Source organism: Mauremys mutica, chromosome 6, assembly GCF_020497125.1.
Source record: "Mauremys mutica isolate MM-2020 ecotype Southern chromosome 6, ASM2049712v1, whole genome shotgun sequence".
Lineage (NCBI taxonomy): Eukaryota > Metazoa > Chordata > Testudines > Geoemydidae > Mauremys > Mauremys mutica.
In genome coordinates this window covers 46754166-46775901 of record NC_059077.1, presented here as the reverse complement: position 1 = coordinate 46775901, position 21736 = coordinate 46754166, and the positions used below count along the sequence as shown (strand labels likewise).

General features: G+C 40.8%; 1 protein-coding gene across 4 annotated transcripts in view; it reads left to right on the top strand.

The window, feature by feature from the left end:
* FCHO2 (FCH and mu domain containing endocytic adaptor 2) overlaps nt 1-21736 on the top strand; it is a 220784-nt gene that overhangs the window by 70737 nt on the left and 128311 nt on the right. For all 4 annotated transcript variants that reach the window (XM_045020805.1, XM_045020802.1, XM_045020803.1 and 1 more), the window contains 2 exons: nt 1958-2056; nt 14905-15001. In XM_045020805.1, the coding sequence (XP_044876740.1) occupies nt 1958-2056; nt 14905-15001 (196 nt within the window). The remainder of the gene's footprint in view (nt 1-1957; nt 2057-14904; nt 15002-21736) is intronic.

The window sequence follows — 21736 nt, the reverse complement described above, 5'->3', positions numbered from 1 at the left end:
GAATTCTCAGGGATAGTCTCATACCCCTCCTTACTGGCACGACCAGGATTGGATGCTATCTCCTTTGCCTTGTGTTCCACCTCAGTGCCCATATTTGGATCTGTGGGCTGTTTACTTCTCAAGTTCTCAAAGCCTCTGAGTTCCTCCCGAAGGGACCATTGAGGGAGACGTGCCTCTGTCTCATTACTCCCTCCTCAACAGCCTCAGGAGAAGTCTTTTGAAGACCAGGAAGCTAGAGTGGACAGGGAAGACACCCTGCAAACTAATATTCCATCATCCTCACTAGATGAGGCCATAATTCTGCCTACACCGTCTCTCGCTGATGACTTTAAGCAGTTTCAGGAGTTGATGCCATTACAAGAGGTCCAGAAGTCCCAGCATAAGCTTTTAGACATTTTACTTACAACAGCTTCTGGCAGGACGGCTCTACTAGTGGCTCATACTAGTGAATGAATGTTAGTGGATCCCACAAAACAATCTGGCGCGCAATACCCACTGGCAAATGGGTGGACAAAAAATATTACGGACTGGTAAAATAATTCAGATCCATGCTTCTAGAGCAGATGCTTCTGTTTCCAGTGTAGTCTTGTTTTCAATGTTAGATCTGACTTAGAAGCTCCCACTTTTATCAAGGGATACTGCTCAGGAGTCACCTGCAGTGGAGCATCCATAGGGACACTTTTGAAGAAGAGATTACTCTCCTTGAGCAATAACTGGAGTTGTTTGAGATGTGTGTGCCTGTGAGTCTCTGCTACCTGTCCTCCTTCCCCTCTGCTTTGGGATCTTGTCTGTCAGGATTTCACAATAGGGAAGAAATTGAGGACTGTTTCCCCATGCAATTCTTTATCCTCAGTACAGTCCACAAACAGGACTAGAGTGCATGTGCAGGCTGAATAGGCACTGCCACCAAAATCTCCTATCAAAGGTGCATGGGTGGAGCATCCAGAGATCCATATCTTGGAGAACTCAAGTTACGACACAAGGGGAGTGACCTCTCCTTTTGCTGAGAAGATGGCAGAACTCATAGTGAAGAGAACAAATTTGTAGTGGAGGAAGTAAGCCTGGTCATGGGATTTTCACCAGAGATGCTCTGCAGCATGAGAGCAGGAGCAAAGGAAGCAGATATCTGGGGTGAACCGGGACTTGGGGATTGGCAGAGCAGGTTTTGAGGTGGGAGGGAGTGGCAAAAAGATCCAGGGTATAAGAGAATGAAGCATGGAGAGTCAACAACCACATCAGTGGAAGAAAGGAAAGAGAGGGCTGAAAGAAGAAAAGTCATAAATGCTGAGGGAATGGAAGTCATGAAAAGGCTAAGTGACAGGATATGAGGATGTGAGGAGAGCAGGGCTGATGGGCAATGCTAAAAACAAACAAATAAGTAATGGTTGGAGAGGGGAACTCAGCAATAGAGAGTGGAGAGCAGTGCTTGTTGAAGACCCAGTCAAGTGAACAGCCCTTTTGGTGAATAGGAGTGTTGAACCAGTTAGCTTTCTGTTTGTCTCCACAGATATTCACAAGTACAGTTGCAGTAATTGTGTTTGCAAAAGTATGTATTGTATGTAAGCTTTTCAAAATTGTACTCTGAAAGAGCCACTAGAAGTTAGTTATGCAAGTACTACATTAGTTAGTTACTATTATAATTTATCTTCCAGTATACTAGAATTTGAATTTGAATTTTTTTCAAATGCTCAAATGATTGAATGATGCATTGTGATATGATAGAATATCTTTCTACGTATACTACCTAGCTAGCTTTAGTGTATCCAAAAATGCCTGCCTTCCTCTTACACACTTTATTAATAACTGTGGTTCTGATCTGGAAAGCAAATTGTGTGTTGGTGATTTATTTTTCTTGCCCAACCTGTCTAATACTGCAGCCGTAACATCTCAATTCACTAATTATTTTAACTATATTAACTGTTTTTGTCATGACTAATTGCTTCTGTTTACTATACAGAAATTTCAAGACATTGAAGAAATGCATCTCCTTCACATGAAAGAGATTGTGGAATCATTGTCAAATACTGTAAAAGAAATTCATTTACAAATAGGCCAGGTGAGTGTATTTAAATTAATCTTTATATTAATCTGACTATAAATATTTTTAGATTTCTTATATTATGAAAAGTCATATCACGTATTGTTTCAGCTATGATTGCCAGTTTTTGGTCCATGACATAGACTTGTCTTCCACTAGAAAAAGGAGAGATATGCCAGCAAAATTTTTTTCATGTAACCTTATGGTTCACTTTATGGCAATACAAGCTATGAAATTCAAATGTATAGATGCCACAACTATTATAGTACATCACTCTTTTGCCTTTGTAGGACTTCTTTATTACTTCCAATTGTGTAGACACTCGTGTCTTAATATGTAGGAGCAACATAACTAGAGAACTTTGAATTTATTACCTTTTTGAGCATGTAAAATCACAGTCTTTATGTTTACATATATCTGTGGCTTTATTCTTGAGCATGTTACAGTAAACACACTGGGCCAAATTAATAGGTAATATAAATGGCTGTATAAGGTACATGTGACCAAGTAGGTATAAATTATACTCTGAATGGGGTGTGTAGGGTTTTAGCAGGAAAACAAACAAGAGGGTATACATCTTTCTGTTTGCTTTTTCTATTACAGCCTTGTGCTCCCATTCTCTCAGTAAGTAAATTACACCCACTTACTGAGATATAAATTACACCAGTGTTTAAATCACTTCTAACTTTGGCCCACTGATTGCATTTATTTGTGTCCTCATAATTGTTATAAATTGAAATACATTCCTTATGTGCTTATACTTAATACATGTATGTGATGGATAGCTGCACTCGGAGTACATGTAGAGCCACGAGGGATATCATGCATTGTTCAGGATTATTCAGGGGCAGTATACACATTTCACTGATGATGTGTTTCTTTCAACCAGTATTCTTCAGTCTGGCAAAGTACTCATTCCTTATCCAAAAGTATATAATGCTAATATTTCAGTTACTTTTTTAAATAGTTCAGTCTTGATAAAAACAAAATATTATCTATATTCTGAAAACTAAACTAAAACTAAAAAAAAAAGCAAAATAGAATTTTATCAAACTCTGCAGCCAAACCTTATTTTTAGACTGAGAATAAGTATGAGAAATTTAAGACACAAAATAGCATCTTAACATAAATGTACCTCATTACCCATAATTACAGTTTCAATCAAGTTGCTGTAAGTTGCTGTTCTCCTTCATGACTTCTAAATTCTAATGTTTTTTTAATCAGATTCATATTTGGAAGGCTCTGTAAAGAATGAAGGTTTGGTTGATATAGAAATAGGATTATAGATAGATAAGGGTGAATCTGAATAAGATGATAGTACCTTTATAAAGAGGTCTGGGCTCTCACGTTGTTCCCCTTAGTATACCTATGCCATAGGAATTTTAACAGAAGGATAATTTCTAAAAGTTCAACATTGTGTAGAAGTTCAGTATTCAAAATGGTATGTGTTTTTGAGGCATGAAAATCTCAAATGTTAAATGATTGATACTCTCAGGCAAATAGGGTTATGTTTTTCTAATTTCTGGGCAGTTATCCTCCTGTGTCTGAAGACCATTGAAAAGGCTTCTCTTTCAGTAACTGCTCTGGATAAGTTCTGCAAATTATGAATAAACTTTGGGTGTCCAAAATTGATTTCTTCTTTACTTAAATGGTATATTTCCACCTCTGGACTTCCATACTCTCCATTTTATGGACTATTTAAATCCTTTGTCCAATTGGCTGTACCAGGTATTAGTGAAGTGATACAGGAACTGACTATTGAGAGTCTACTGGTTATGGCCTTAGTCATTCTGGAGAGAATGAATCAGTCTTTTAATTTTTAGAAAGGGGGAAGGAAGGGGATTAGCCCTGCTTTTAGACAATTGTCAGTGCTCTGGTTAAAAACCACTATAGTTTAAAAAAAAAAAAGTCTTCTGTGATAAATGAAGGGGGCGGGGGAGCTCCCTTTTATGGACCCTGCCAGCCAGTTAGCTATTCTCTACCTGCTTTACCTGTAAAGGGTTAAAAGTCACTGCTATGCGAAGGTAAAAGGAAGTGAGTGGACACCTGGCCAAAAGAGCCAGTGGGAAGGCTATAACTTTAAAATTGAACAATAACTCCCTTTTTGTCTGCCTGTCGTTCTTGGGGAGAGGTAGACTGGGCTGCAACTATGCTGTAAGAAGTTGGGGCCAGTTATGAAAAATCATCGGTATCATACCTAGAAACTACTCATTTGAAACCCCAGATATGTAAGTAGATCAGGAAATGTTTAGGAAGATCCGATCAGGTTTATCTCCTTTTATTTCTTTATGGCTTGTGGAGTCCTCTGTGCTAACCCAAGGTGCTTTTTGTTTGCTTGTAACTTTTAAGCTGGATCTCAAGAATTTTTTCTTGATGTTTAATCCTTGTAGCTACTCTTTTTAAATCTAACAATAGCCTAAGTTCCCAAATATATTTTCTTCCTTTTTGTTTTTTAATAAAATTTACCTTTTTTAAAAAAACAGAATTGGATTTTTGTGTCCTAAGAGGTTTGTGCACACGTTGTTTAATTAGGTGGTGGCAACAGCTGATTTCCTTTGTTTTTCTTTCTCAGCTCTTCCCTGAGGAGGAGAGTGGGTGACAGGGCTTGAGGGTACCCCACAGGAAGGAATTCCCAAGTGCGTCTTTCTGGGTTCTCAGAGGGGTTTTGCACTTGGGTGGTGGCAGATTTACCAATCCAAGGTCAGAAAAAAGCTGTGACCTTGGGAGTTTAATACAAACCTGGAGTGGCAAGTATTAATTTTTAGACTCCTTTCAGGCCCCCACCTTCTGCACTCGAAGTGGCAGAGGGAATCAGCCTTGACACCTTCTTTGATAGTTGATCTTCCAAATTTTCATTCACTGTCAAAATTAGCTTTTATATCAGTGCTGTTGGAACACATAATCAAGACTGAATGACAACCAGGATACATTTTTCTTGAACATTTTCGTGATAATTTTTTCCCTTTTTGTCCAAATTTGAAGTTTCAAATTTTGACCAGCTCTGATGATCAGTTATGCAAAAAGCTTGTGCATTTGAAAAATTTCAGTCAAGTTTAGAACATGTCACAGTACAGAAACTGCAGTGAGAATATAAAGTGATTTACTAATGGATCCAGATGTAAATGCTCTACTCTTGCTTCTTTTGCTTAATTAGCAGCATTCCATACAGTGGATCATAGTAATCTCATCAAACACTTATCCCCAGTATGGCTGCAGTTATATCTTTCATGAATCTCAGCGCAATTTCATCTGGGTCTTTATGTTCTAATTCTGCAACCTTTATTATCATTATTATTTTATTTTCTTCTTTTTACTTGCTGTGTGCTTCTATTTAGATCAGTTTTAAGGAGGCATATTCTGCATATTTTTAGTTGTACAAATGTTGCTGACATACACCTCTACCCTAATATAACACGACTTTGGATATAACACCGGTAAAGCAGTGCTCCGGGGGATCAAAGCAAGTTCAGTATAACGCAGTTTCACCTATAATGTGCTAAGATCTTTTGGCTCCCGAGGACAACGTTATATCGGGGTAGAGGTGTATATATTTCAAAGAGATTTCTTGTTCTTTTTTCTCCATGAGCAGATGCTGGTTCATAGTGTTTATAGTTACCCAGTTCAGTTGTCTCTTGCATTTAGGACAAGAATATGTATATATCAGAAAGCAAATTTGTCTGTTGGTTACAGTAGGGGACTGGAAGTCTGGAGACCTGGATTTCATTCCCAATTCTGCCCCTGGACTTTGTGAGACCTTAAGAAGATAATTTCACCTCTGTTTCCCAATTTGTAAGATAGACATAAAACCCATACTTGTAAAAAACTCTGATATCTTCAGATAAAATACCCCGTAAGTACAATATTCTTGGGGTGGTGGTATTTATTGCTGTCAGTCGTCCATCTTGAACGACAGTGGTGTGTCAAAGTAATTCAATTACTGTGTGTCATGCTGTTGCATTGCAAGTGGCTAAAATGTCCAATTCTTGAGCAATAGTCCTTGCCCCAAATAGTACAGGCATAAGGCTCCAGACCAGAGGATGAATCCAGCACACTACTAGCTTTTGAGACCATCAGCGATTTCCTCTTCACTTTCCTCTCTCCATGTATTATTTATTGGTTACTTATTACCACCATAACATTTGTAGCTTGTTCTTTTAATCTTTAGTATAATGGATGTTTCATTTCACCAGTATAATCCAAAATGAAGTCAGTGATATTATGTTTTATTTCATTTTCATATTGTTGAAAAATATGCTAGGTGCTTTACTGAAATACACAAGAACTTAACCTCTGTTATTAGCAGTGATGCAATGAATGGGTGACAAATGGGATGAGGCGGAACAGTGTTTACAGTAGCAAGATTATGTGGTGACTGTTTTTGGTATGTGTATTTCTTATAGCTTATATTTCACAACTCTGCCACTCCCTGTGTGTTCACTCTTTCCTTGTACGGTGTAATCTTTGCCTCTGCTCAGCCATCCAAACATGCCAGTAGTCTCTACCCATTTGTCAACTTCTCACGTAAACATCTCCTTCAACACAATTCCTTGCACATATAACACTCTCCCTCAATTTATCTGTGAGGTCACTTTTGTCTCCTCCTTCAAATCCCTGAAGAGCAACCTCTGCTGTTCTGCTTAAAAAAACACAGTCCAGCTGATAATGGGTGTGTTGAGAGGCTCTTGAGTATAGTCAAAACACATAATGTAAATAGGTATGTAATAGATATCCATCTATAAATACTATATTTAAAAAAACTATTCAAAGAATATTAAAGTTGCCAAATCACGCTCTCAAAAAGTTAGGAAATGCAAGAATTAAGGTTGCTTGTACAACCTTAATTCAGCTCCCTTGTGCATTATATGTTTAATTATATGAACTTATCCTATTTTTTGTATAGAACCCCTTCCTCAGTTGGTGCACAGGATGGATGCCAGCATGTGGCCCAGTGCATTATTTACTTAACACTGTCCAAACCCTGCACTGAATACAGAATTATTAATTTCTTCATTGGCTTTTCTGTGATGCTCTCATGGTAATATTTTTTACAAACATTAATGAATATATCTTTACTACAACCCTATGAGAGAATGTGATATTATCACCACTTTACAGATGAAGAACATAGATTCAGTCACAATTGTCAAGTGTTCACTATTTTAGGTGCCCAGTTCAGCCTACAGCCTGAATTTTAGCATTTTATAGCAGTTTGTGTTCTCAGCAGAGTTCCCATCAGCCTCAGTTGCATTTGTGAATATTCAGCATGTAATCAGACCCAAATGCCTCAGGTTGGGTACCCAGAAAATAAGGAACACACAGTGGCCACTTGTGGAATCTTTTTTTTGTTTTATGACGTACCTGGCATCACATAGGAACTCTGTGTCATAGGCAGGGTTATAATCCAGTTATTCAGGTGACATTCAGCTGCATTAACCATGACATCATCTTTCCTTTCTGAAGTTCTCAGCCTCATTCACTACAAAAATAGTTAAATCTTCTTTAGTTAAATGAAGCTACTTTAAATATGTTGGATATGTAAGGAACAATTTTTATCAAAATTCATCAAAACATTTTGCAATTACTGAATTACTAAACAAAGGAAGTATTATCTGCAGTTAGTGAAAAGAACTAATTGGTCCTGACCACCATCCCTTCAAGGTTTTAAAACTAGTAGATCTCATCTTCTCACACTTCATTTTTATTCATAGATTAGAAGAGGAAAAAACATTCCTCCTTTTTCAGCTCTCAGTTGGTTTCTTGACTTGGAACAAACTAATCATCAACCTGAACGTTGAATAAATTAAAATGAAGAAAATATTCTCTCTGCAGCTGCAGAAAAGGCTACTGCTGTTAAAAGCTGTTTTAACTTCAATCAACCCTGATTTCAGGTGTTTGATTAATGACTTCCACCAGTGCAGTGACTACATTTAAAATTTGGCAGCAAGTTTTTTTAAATTAATTTCAATTTAAAAATATATGTTTTTAAAGATTTTAATAGATTATTGTAAATCTTAACATTGTCATAATTTCAAGTTTATTTTTAAATAGATTTGTTTTTAAAAAATCAAATCAAATTTTTTTTTTTTTAGTCACCTATTTTTATTCAGGCAACTAATTGTATATTCCTCATTTTCAGGGTGCCCATTTTAAGATGCAGCAGTCTCATTTGCAGAACTACTAAGCACTCTCAGCTGCAACTGAAGTTAGTGGGCACTGTGTTATATAATGACTATCACCTGATTCTTCAGAGTACTTAACATCACCATTTGGCGACCCAAAATTAGTGGACTCTTTTTTACCTTAATCACTGAGCCTCAGTTCCCCATCTGTAAAATGGGCATAACAGTAGACCCTCACAGGAGTTAATTAGTTAATGTTTAGTGAAGCATTTAAATGAGTACCATAACACAGCCCATGAGAAAATTAATAATTATGTATTTAGAGCAGGGTTTTAATAGTGTGCGGTTAATAAGACATGGGCCTCACATAAACAGTGAGGATAAAACAAAATGTTGTGCAGCTGCTCATTTAGTGAGCACCATCTATTTTCTGCACTGAATGAGGCAGGGGGTTACTGGGTTTTTTTTTGTTTTGTTTTTGTTTGGGTTTTTTTTTAAACAGATGTGATCCTGTAATTAAAGATGGAATCATAAAATGTATACATAAAGATCCTGAATGAAAGTTGCACAAGCAACATTAATTCTGGACTTGCTTATATTTTGAGTGTTTGACTTTGCAAACTTAATGTGTTTTTAGCATGCATGCATGTGTGTTTTAAAATGCTGTGGCTATATGTCTGTTTTGTCTTGGAGCCTTGGGGTGGGGGCAAGGTAAATAGAGAACAAATGAGACATGCTGATGCTTTGTGTGGTAGAGAATGTTCCTTGCTATGTGTGTTTATAGCATGGAATGTAATGGGGCTTTCTGCCTGATTGGAGCCTACCACAATACATATAATAAATATTTTGTCCAATCTCTAAATAGGATTTTAGCTAGATGACTGTACTTAACCTGTAGTACTTTTAAAATTTTCTAAGCCTCAAATGTACCCTCAACTTTTCTGGTATTTCACGTGTATAAATTTTTTTTTTGTTCTTCGAGTATGTCTCTCTGTATATCTCATTGTATGTGCACATGTCTCTCACATGCACCGGTTTGGATTTTTTTTAATAGGAATGTCTGTTGGGGTTGTGCACATGACCTGTACCACCTCATGCTCTTGTGCAAGGGCAAAAAGGGCGAAATGGCTGCAACCTTCCCTCTGTTCCCTCTTACTGCTTGTGGCAGTGAAATGGAATCTGGCAAGTGTCTTACTGCTACTTTCTCTGTGTTTCAAGCTCACTTTCTATGCTATTTTGGTGAAGAAACTCTCTTCACAGTCCTTATCTCTTATGTTCTTTAATTTCTTTATTTTTCTTTTTTGAATGCCCAAATTAAACACAGATTACGACCCCCATCCCCATATATCTCTTTATACTGTGAGACAAAGTGCCCCACACTAACCAACATGGTGAACTCTAAACCCTCAGGGTTTAAACTCTCTCTCATCCCCGATGGACTCATTCCCCTGGTCAATGGGCATAACTAGTTCCTATTGTGTTTGGGGAAGACCCACATCCCTGATCAGTGTTTGGTATTGAAATCCTTCTCGTTGAGGATTTGCAAGTCAAGGCACTTACAGATGAAACTATACCCATTTGAGCATTCAATGCATGTCATCTCAGACCCAAAGGAGATAACCACCTACAAAGAATCGAAAGGGTTGTCCTCAGTGAGTACCTCTGGGAGCAGACACTGCACTCTGGCAGTGACAGAAGGACAGGGGAAAATAACACCATAGAAATTGACCCTAAACATCTTACAATGGGGGCCTTTGGCACCGGCCACTGCTACCCTAGCTTCATCAACCCCTTCAGCATGAGTACTGACAGATTTGGCATTGGGCCTCACCACCAATGTCTCTGGCATGAGAACTGGCACCAGCACCCCAACACCAGAGCAAGACCAAAAGGCAGGGCCAGGCAGAGTCAGACATGGCTTCAGACACCACCCCAAGAAGACAAGAATAGACATCATTCCTTCTAAAGGCAAGGTGTCTGTCCTCCTTTGAGAGTAGTACTAGGTAAACCAGCAGTGACACTGGCACAGACACAAGCAAAGACACCCAGTGCTGATTACAGGATCAAGATGTGCCCTCATGGAACAGTTGAGATCCCTTCCTGGGAAGTCCATAAATATTGGGATAATGCCAGGTACCGAAGGTGCTATTCAAAGAGTGTTACTCTTCATCACAGTCAACTGACCAAGTCTTCTCTCCAATGCTGAACAAGGATGATCTGCCTGTAGGCACTGAGAGAGAGTCTGTACCAGAGATTCCTCATGCAAGGCACCACCACAAGAAAGACATGAGTTGCATTGAGCTGACCAGTCAGCAGAGGGCCTGTATCCATACTCTGTGCCACCCTGGCCATACTGATGCTATTGGGGACCTTTATCTCAAATGTCCCACAGTAGATTCCCTTCCTGTGGGTTCAGAAAGAAGCGATTGAGCTCCTTCGGCAGCATCACTAACTAGACACTGCCATCTGTCCATATGGGTCAGTGATCTGGAAACTGGGAGCAATGCAAAAATCACAGCACCTTCAGTTTCCTTTGAAAGAATAGTCCTTGTCACAGGACTAGGCAGTCTTGTTGGCCTGTATGTGAGGCCCTGCCCCAATGGCTGGTGACTTGAAAGCCTTTCAGGATCTTTTGTCTCACATCATGGAGATTAGATCTCAAAACAGTGATTATACAAGAGAAATCACATAAACTCTTTGACATTTTTGACCGTGTAAGTTTCAGCCATGATTGCTCTCCCAATTAATGAGGTCATATTAGAGCCAGGCAAAGGGGCACACTCAAACCACCATCCAGCCTATTTCCAAAGTGTTGAAGAAATGTTATAAAGTGCCCCTGAAAAGCTTCAAACACTTCTGCTCCCACCCGAATCCAGGATTATTGTCAACTGCAGCAGTGCAGGAGAGGTTGAAATTGATTAAAGGAATGTCCAAAGATAAAGATCTTTAAAAAGCTAGACTAGTTCAGGCACAGAGTCCACTTGGCCACCTCACTGCAGCATCATATGGTGAACAATCAGGTGTTGTCAGGAAATTATATTTGGCAAACATGGGAAAGGGTAACTTTCATCCTGGCAAAAGTACCATAGGACACTAGAGGGAAAATAAGAGGTCACATAATTGCTGGAGAAACCCTATAGACAGCCATGGATGCCTCTGACCTGGCCACAAGCTTAATGGCCATAGCCGGCCTCTTAGCTGTTAGGATCTGGAATACCAAGAGAAGTCTTAGACACTATCCAGGACCTACTGTTTGAGGGGATGGAGCTCTTCAGTAAGAAAACATCGTCTAACATGAAAACCAGCTATAATGTTATGGACTTGCCTCGCTGTATTCTACCACATGCTGGCACGCATGTATGTGATGCTGCTTGCCAGACTTCATTTGTGAACCCTCCAGCCAAAGCTGTTCTGTTCCCCAAGGAGACATTAATTACACAGGAAAGCGTCAATGCCACATTGTGTCACTTCAGAACTGATTTGTGTTGCCTGTGAAGATTTGCACTATGTAGTTTCAGAGGACAGGCAGGTGGTTGGATCCCACAAATGTGAGTACCCTTTTCAGTCCCTATCACAACAAAGATACTCATTATGGACATCTTCTGGATGATATGCAACTACAATCCATCAGATTAATTTTTACCATGTTTGTGCCTGTCCTCTTAAACCCTATAGTGAAAGCTTTGTATTGTCTGTTAAAGATATGCATTATGTAAACAAACAAGGGAGTGCCTGCTCCTCAACTCTGTGCCTAGAGGCTATCAAATTCTGCACTTGGTGCCATTAGAATGACATGACCCTGATGGCCCTTCACCTCCCAGTAGTCAGAACCAGCCTTCTGGATTTCCTGAACAGGCAATCAGTGACCAGTCACCAACGGTCCTTGCACCAGTCCAATAAGACTGATAGTCTGTCATTGGGGATTCCTCACAATCGACTTGTTTGCTGCCAAGAGCAACTCCAGTGATCAGAACTACATCTCCAGAGGAGATCTGAATCCAGGATCATTATCAGATGTCTCAGTCATGCAGTGAAACAGAAGCTTACTGTCTGCTTTTCCTTTGATTTCCCCTGATTGCAGGGCAGCCTGCAAAACAAAGAGAGACAAACTTCTCTCACCATGATCATTCTCATAGTTTCATACTGGCCAAGTTAGTTTTGGTTGACAAACCCAGGGCAGATATCAGTTCAGCCTCTGATCCAGCTTCCGGTTCACCTGGACCTGATCTTGCCCAAAGCCACACTTGACAACAGAAGAAACAAAATTGTTCACACTAGCTGTTCCAAGGATATTCCTTTTGTTATACTGACAGGACCAAACCATTCACACTGCCGCTCCAGTTTTTGATAGATATAGCTGGACATTCTAAACGTCAAGCCATCACTTCACAGAGAATATGTAAGTGGATAACCCAATGTATCTTGCTGTGTTACTAGCTGACTAGAGTACCTCTCCCACTGAACATCAAGGTTTACTCCACAAGAGCAAAAGTAACATCCTCTAACTGCTTCAGGAATGTGCTGATAGCTGTGACTTGTAAGATCATAATGTGGACTAACCCACTAATTTTTGTCAAACACTGTGGCTTGGGACATAGTGGCTATTTTGGGAGAGCAGTACTTGAATCACTGCTCAATTGATGTAGCTGAAACGTCTCATCCCCGCTGTTCTGAGATACTGCTTGCCATTCACCTACAGAGACATACTTAAAGAAGAGAGAATGCTTGCTTACCCTACAGAAACTGTGGTTCTTCATGGCATCAGTGTGAATCCCATGACCTCCCTCCCCGACCTCCCTTTTCATAGTCCTCAGCTACTACGGCTTTGAATTGCAAGGAAACTGTGTGTGTGGTCCATGGCTGTTGCACCCTTTATGCCCTCTCATGGAAGTACAAGGAGGGACAGTGCTCATGCGTGACCCAAATGGACACTGTTGTTTAAATAAATAAATAAAAATTTGCTCTTGTGTGCATAGGGTAAGTAATTGTTTGTCATCATTTTGGTTTTCTCCTCTCTGCCACCACTTATTACCAGTGGACCAGGCATATGCTTGGTTACATTAGAATTATTTGATCTTTTTAAGAAAAATATTTTGGTTTTGTGCCAATTTTGTTGATTTGTATGCTGTTTTCATGTTTTAGACACTCTTTATCCAGCCTGGTGGACAAGTGATTGTGCTAGTGGCAATATGCTGTATATGGGGGACTCATAGCAGAAACAAGCAACTTCTGCTTTCTTCCACCAGATGCCGCCCATTGCCTCTGCAGTATGCTGAGTTTGAGTGTATCAGAGGTTTGAAGGAGTTATGAAACATTGCTAAGTTTCTATTAAAATAGTTTTATTTTTTGTCTTGCTAAATAGTACTTTATTTTCTTAATTCAGTTCCATCTTTATTATCTGAAGCTCCTTGTTATCTGAAACAGGGTCATGTTCTCTGATTTCTACTCATTATATGGGGGGAAAAAATCCCTCAGTAAACTGAAATTTTCTACATTTTAGAGAATTCTGAACTCTCAATAAATTGAAAGCAGCAAAGAGTCCTGTGGCACCTTATAGACTAACAGACATACTGGAGCATGAGCTTTCGTGGGTGAGTACCCTCTTCATCGTATTCACCCACGAAAGCTCATCTCCAATAAGTCTGTTAGTCTATAAGGTTCCACAGGACTCTTTGCTGCTTTTACAGATCCAGACTAACACGGCTACACCTGATACTCAATAAATTGAAGTTATCCATATTCCCTTATTGTATTTGGATAATCAAGGTCAAATTTTGCATAATGTTCAAGTGTGTATACCAGGAAACAGAATATTATCTTGCCTTTTAAAAAGTTAAAGGAATTGTCAGTGTTTACTGGAAAGCTTTCTTCCCCAGATTTCAGGTCTATATTTGTTTCATATGCAATTGGGATATTATACTCACTTATTTTAGGCAAAACTCTCGAAGTCCGTGCCTGGACCTTAAAAAGCTTTAGAACATTATACTGTATTATGCTTTTTTAGGAGTTATGGGGCTGTGTTAAAAATATTTAAGCAAGCTTTGGAGTCAGTGGTTTTTCCTACAGATACTACTCTGAGGTCAGCATAATTATGTGTAAACAATAAACTTTATTCTTTCCTATAATTTGTTAATGCATTGAAATGTAACTTTATTTATAGTTCAGAATTGGAATGTCTATATCCTGAGCAATTTAAAAAAAAAATTGTGCCTAGTAGATTGTTCTGCTGCTGTTTATTATTTTAACATTTTTATTTCTAAAATACCTATCCATGTTGCTGGGTTGGAGAGGCACTTTCTGAGCACTGCTCTTAGCGAGGTACGTGGAAGCTATTATTGTACAATGTTACATGTTTACACTCTCGCTCACTGTTGCTGTCCCAGAATGCTTGTCTTCCTAATTTATGGACGAGACTGTCTATCATAATTGTTGCTATGTATAATCTTTTCTCATCATTTATTTATAAAAAAATCAGTTTAGAAAGAAGAAATGGAGGAAAATCCTAGATCCATTTTCACTAACAGTCATTCTCTGCTTTGTCCCTCCTGTGAATCCTCCTTGGCACATACCTAGGGTTACAGGAACAAAGTGGTTTCATCGCTAAGATGTCTGGTCATGTTCTTCAGCCTTTTAAGAACTTATTCTGGAAGACCTTTTAAACACTTAACTATAGGAAAATCAACTGTTTTAGCTAATCAGTTTCTCCAAATATTGTTTTTTACCTTTATTTCATTTATTTTCTTAAAGGTTCATGAAGAATTTATTAATAACATGGCAAATACTACAGTTGAAAGTTTGATACAAAAATTTGCAGAGTCAAAAGGCACTGGCAAGGAGAGACCTGGTAAGAGATTATATATGCAAGAAGAATTGGAAATATAAATTTTAGAATTTATTTGGCAAGTTTGCACATTTAATACAGGTCATTGATTTTTGTATAATGTACAGTATGTTATTAATTTGTTTATAGTCTTCAATTCTCATACAATAACCTGTAATTTTTTTATTAGTGTATCATATTACTATTACTACAGTGAGTTTCTGGACATACTGATTGACAGTTGTCTTAGCTATACATGTAGGATATTTTATTGATGTAAGTGTTGTCAGAGGGGGTTTGACTGTAGCTGTGTTTGCACAGAAAGTGGGAGAGAATAAAATCTTATATTAATTACATTTTAGTGTTGAATGGTTAATCACTGAAAACAGTTGTCAGTTAATCTCAAAGTTTAAAATTCTCTGTACTCTCTTACCTCTTCTCCTTTGTGCTTTTTGCATTACAGTTTAATCACACAATCGTATATTTATCAAATTCAATATAATTTACAACTTGCCCTAAAACTTTAGATATATGATTTTACATTTACACTAATTTATCTGTGGTAATTGTTCAGTATAACTTTATTAACTAAACTTTTATTTTCAAAATTATATATTTTAGTACTTTTGCCGGTACTAGCGTGTGGACACTCTGGTTCTGCCTCTGTGCCCCCTACCATTCAGGTGTGGCATCATGGGTGAGCCCTCCTTTAGATTCTCCTCTACTGGGCTTAGACAAATCCAAACAGACCTTCTGTGTGTTAAGAGCAGCCCCCCTTTTCAGAGGATCTCATTTATTGGCAACAAAGATGGAAGTAAACATAAGCAAGACCTTGTTCGTGTATCCGTAGAAAATTCGCCATCTTGGGATCAGTCCAACTAACTTCTTGGTCCGATAGCCAAGGGGCACTCCAGGCCAAGCTCCTCATCTGGAGCCAGGACTTCTAGATTGCTCCTGCTCTCTTCCCTTGGAGCTCAGCTGCTGTTTTTTTCTTTCAGCCTGCTCCTGTTCCCTTGACCTGGAGAACAATCTCAGGTTCCTTCCTTTCAGGGTATTTCTGTTCCCTTCATCTGTGGAGCAGTTTGTCTCTCTCTGGAACCCTCTTAGTTCCTTCCCCTGGGATACTTCTGTTTCCTACCTGGGAACTCTCACTCCCTGGGGTTGCCCTCCTTCCTAAAAGCCTCCTCAACTCAGAGGAACTTCCTCCTGGGAGTATTCTTCCTGACTGAGCTTAAGAAGCCTTTTTATAGAGTGCAGGTGCTCCTTTACTGTTGACCATTAAACAGTCATTTGGGGCAAGCGGTTACTCCAAAGTGGGTCTTCACAAGGGCCTTCATGGGCAATCTAGACCCTGACTCCTCTCTTAAGGGCCAGTTGCCCCATGAAACAATGCTTTATATATTTTCTCTTTCACCAGCAGCACAGCCTTCCTTAGGGCAAATATGTAGTGGAGTTGCAACCCTGTGCAGCAGGCCACAATACTAATCAAATACAGCCAGTCTGTCTCCATCTATGGAGGAGCAGATGGACCAAATCTGAGTTGCGCTTCATTCTGTTTTAGCCACTTGAAACATTGGGAAATATGGAAATGGCAAAAAAAGTCAAGATTGTCAGCAAAAACAACACATGCCTAAACGTGTTCGGTATCCTTGGAAATTTCCGGCTATGCAGTGGCAGACTGTGCTGGAACATTTACGGGTAGCCTTGGCAGAATTTGGTTTTGGTTTCAATTTCAAAGTATGTTTTAATTTATTTATTTTTAATTTTGAACTATTTTAATTATTACAGTTCGGGTCGGGTTTTAGGGTTAAGTCAGCGCTGACAGCAGGGCTACATTGGGCTCCCTGCATGGCATAAAGGCTCAAGACATTGGAGTGTAAGGTGTGGGGGTGGCTGCAGTCCTGTCCTAGCTTAATAGAGACCCCCAGCCAAGGCTGCAAGGAGAAGGACGAACCTCGGGCTGTGGGGGAAGACATCCCACTGCTGAACAGTTCCTGGCCTGCGATAGTCCCTGCACTTCTGGCTGATGAGGGAGTGAGCAGGACCCTAACAGCAGGGCTGATTACATTGGATCCCTGCAGGCACAGTGTCCGGAGAAGGCTGTGGTCCTGGTGGGACAGAGCAGAGCCCTGGCCAGGGTCTCATCATTCTCCTCGCAGCCCTGGCTGGGACATCTGTTCCCCAGCAGGAATGCAGCCCTCTCTGCACCTTCGAGCTGCAGTGATCCAGTGTCACCCAGACCTTTGGCTGTGTAAGGAGCCCTCTGCAGCCCTGCTGTCTAGTCCTTGCTCCCTCACTCCCATGACAGCAGGGCTGCAGAGGGCTTTTCCATAGAGCTGGTGACACCCAATCCCTACAGGGACAAAGTTGTGGGGGGAAGGCTACACTTGCATAACTGATATTGCTGGATATTTTCTTGTCAATTTCAGTGTGAGCAGAAATCTACGTTTACCAACATCTGTCGATTTAAATCAGATCCTGCCAAGCCTGTTTACAGGGCATATGTTTTTGATTGCAGCAAGTAGATGCACATTCAGGGAAGCCATACGACCACAGAAGTGGGTGGCTGTTGCCTGGTGGAAACTGGCAATGCAAGACTTCTGTAGGTCAGTTGAAAATCCCTTTGGTGTTGGAAAGTCTGCTGTTAGGGTTATGTATGTGCAGACCGTTAATGCTGTGTCCTACCTATGGGTGGTTGCCATAAGCAGAGTTCCGGAAATAATAGCTGACTATCAGAGGATGGGATTTCTGAACTGAGCTGGGGCCATTGACGGCACCCACATCCCAGTATTTTGCCCACCAAAAGGGGCAAGTGAGTTTCTGAACCAAAATGTGGTATTCTCTTGTTCTGCAAGGCTTAGTGGACCTCAGAGGCAGATACATGAATACCAACATGGGAAACACTGGAAAGGTTCACAACAGCAAGATGCTGAGAAGATTGGGATTGTACTTGAAGGGGCAAGGAAGGGACTTTATTCCCTAGAAACTACATGGTTCTCTATGGTGTGTCTGTGCCAACTGTTGTTTTGGGGTACCCTGCATACCTGCTCTTAACTTGGATCATGAAACCATATTCCGACATCAATGACTCTGGGAAAAGGGAATTCAGTTACAACCATAGTAACTGCAAAATGGTTGTGGAGTGCACATTTGGTAGGCTGAGATCTCATTGGCGCTGCCTATGCACCCGTCTGGATCCCAGTGTGGCCAGTGCTTTTAACATAATCACCACCTGCTGAACACTGCATAATGTTTGTGAAGGTAAAAAGGAGTGCTTCCCATCCTATGTCGGCACAGGACAAGTCTGGTTTACAAACTTTGTACAGGCAGCTAGATCCCACCCATGTGTCCACTCATCCTAGTTCCCAGCAGGCAAGAGAAATGATGCCATGTGTTCGCACCTCTTGGCACAGCAGGAAGGCAGAGGGTGATATCTGCCTGTGCTGAGGGTTACTTTTACACCCTGTACAGCTGCTGGAAAAGCATATGAGGGAACATTGGCACATATTTGTGGGGCTACTTACTGTTGTGAGGGTGTTGTTCCCCTGTAGCAGACAGTCATTAGCTTTTCGTTCATGTGACTATTCTCTCATTACAGATAATATAGTAGGGCACCTCACTCAGATTATCACATTAGGGTTGGGTTTGTGCGGTGGAGGGTGGCAGCAAAATTGTAATGCTGTTGTGCAGTTCTTTAGTCTTAAATGGTCACACTTATTTGCATACCTCGGTTATTGGGAGCACTCAGTTGGTCTTTGTGACCTTATCTACATTTGGTTTCAGGATGTGGGGGTGCACATATTCTTTTTTAGGTGTTCATTGTCAACAGTGCTAACTGCACTTGGTGGCTGTTATGGAGTACAATCTCAAGGTTGAAACAGGTCAATGTTTAGAGGGAGTGGGGGGCATTTAATCACTAGATAGTGGCAGATGCCTGTATTGTTACTTTAATTATTTCATTTTCCTGCATCTGAACCAAGCCATAAAGATGTTTGTTTACCCATTGTCTGTGTTGTGAATTCTGCTGCTTTTAGAGCTAGCAGTGCCTTCTGTAAGCACATAACAATGTACTTTCCTCATCCGTCCCATGTATCCTTGGGACTTCGGCTATATCTTAACCTGGGTGGAGGAGATTTGGGTGTGGGGCAGACAGAAAAGTGTTTGCAGTATGATGGCACCAGACATTTATGCTATTCCATTTCATGTGCTGTGCATCATGGGGCCGAATCCCAAATGAGAAAACACCTTACACTCATCGTACCTAGGAATGAGGGACCATACACTAGTCGAAGAAACTGTGACATTTAAGTACTATGGGAGGTGTAATTGAAATATTTTAAAAGGAAATGTAAACCAATGAAACATAACCAGACTGAATCTGACAACAATGGTCAAATGTTAATGTCTCCATGCTTGTCTTCTTGCCCTCTCCCTTACCCTGAAAAGGAGGGGAAATTACTGTGGAAAATCATTCTTTGGGACAACCAGGGATGTCTTCTGTTGGTGTTTAAGGGGGGGTACTTTTGGTGGGCTTCAGGGACTCATTGTTCTGCTCGGGGATGTCCCCAGGCAAGGCGGTTTGCGTACTGGTGTATTTTGGGTGCTGAGTTGTACGGGCTCCTGCTGGTCCCTCGGGGCGGGGATTAGGTCCTCCACCTCAGCAGTGCTCTGGGTGGCAGCCAGAGGCAGTGGTGGTGGTGGCAGCTCTTCATGAAGAGATGCAATGGCCATGGCAACAGGCAGACCCCAAACTTGTTTGACCACCAGTTCTATCAGTCTGTCTGCTATGGAATGCTCCTGTTCACTAAGGCATGCCTCCTTCTCCATGAACTGGTTCATCAGTGTCTCTTCCTGTTGAAGAGACTGATTTTTCCCATGCCCTGGTGGAACTCAAACTGCTCCTGATTCCTCCTGTCCATGTCAACGAGCACATCCTCCAGGGTCTTTCTCTGTCTGATTCTGCTCTCTCTGTGGTGCTGCTCCTGTCCTCCCAGAAGAATGTTTTCCCTCTCAGGGGCTGATGGTCCTGCCAGTTCAAAGACAAGGGTATCATTTTTTTTACTTTGGAAGAAGCTGAGAAATCCTCTCACATAACATAACTTTGCTATGGAAAGTTTTGATACTATTCAGCATTCCACGAATGTAACTGTTAGACTATTCTTGATTCTCGGACAACTTTTCCAGCGGGTAAAGAAGGCGCAGAGGTTAATTAGAAGATACATATATTGATGTTTTTAAAAATTTTAAATGTTCATAGTGTCTCAAGGGGGGGAGGAAGCAGTTCTTTAGAGGGACTATATTATTAGTTTGCAGTTTCTTCTTTAAAAGCAGGCCAACATTTTGAGAGCAGTTTTCTAGGTACCAGAATGGAAAAGAGGCTTCTTGGTCCTGTGAAGGAGATCTGGCATAGATTGCCGCATGTTTCTGTTAATGGTCACTCATCTGTATATTGCTAAATGGAGGGTTTGGTCAGCTATGAAAGTGTGGGCCAAGAGACTTGTACTGCTGGTGACCCTCAAGTCCCAGCTGGAGTTTCTGCTACAGCAGAAATTTTCTAAAATTACAAGACGAGGAGACATTTTGACTGGTTATTGTCTATCTTCTCAGCTAGCATATACAGTTTACATACCATGAACGCTGCCCACCCATCCATCCCCTTCCCAGCATCACCAGATAACATTGGTGAAATGGACAGGGAATGAAAGAGCCACACTCTGCAAATTTATTTCATTCCCTGATGTTTCAGATCAGCGCATGACTAATTCCTCGCCTCTCCACTGCAGTGGGATACCTCACTGTGTTTATTTAAATGTTAGACTGGATCTTGCTCCTGCCCCCTTCCCCTGGCTTATGCAGCATGGCTCAGTGCGTGGAGAAGGCTATACACCAGAAAAGCAACAATTTTGTAATCTTCCAGGGGGGAAACGGACTGCTGTGGCTAACTTTTCCTCAGGCAACCAAAGTTTTCCCTTCCCCTTCCTAGACCTCTGCTCTCCTCCACCTCAGCTCTCCCTCTCTCCCATCCCCCTTCCACACAGCTCCAATTTATAAAGGCCTGGTAAGATTGGGAATGGTATGGGAAAGACACTGGAACTGTATATAAAACCCCTTTGCTTGTTCCTATCCGCGCAGCCTCTGGACCATCACTGCCTGTGAGCTGGCTGAGAAATGCACAGGCACCGTGATTGTACGTTAATAATCCGTTTTATAGCTTCTGTGAAATGCATAATAATGTTTCATCAGAAATCTATAAAATCATTGATTTATAGCTGTATCTTGCTCAGGGGCTCTGAAGGGTTGAAGTGGAGCGGGAGGACTGGGCTTAAAATCACAAATGTAGCACTAGCGCAAGAAAGGATATTGGTGGGGAGTTCCATTGTAATTTACCAGACTCGGATTCTAGTTCTTACCACAACTTGGGGTCCTCCTCAGGGCTATGAGCCACTTCAGGCTCAGTACCGGGAGCTGTTGACAGCACCTGATCCATCTCATTGTAGAAGGGGAATGTGTGATGAGCCCAGAGTCATTGTTGGAGTCTTTTGCCCTGCTGTACAGGGTCCTGAGGTGCTTGATGCACTGGGCTGGAGTCTGCCCAATATCAACCTGTTCCAGCCTTTGTGAAATTTCCTGGTACAAGTGTACATTTCTGCTTCTCTGGGAGAAATTTTGGAGGACAGTATACTCCACCCATATGTTGATCAGCAGCCTGGTGTTGTCAGCGGGCCAGGAGGCTGCTCTTGGAGTAGGAGCCATATCCAT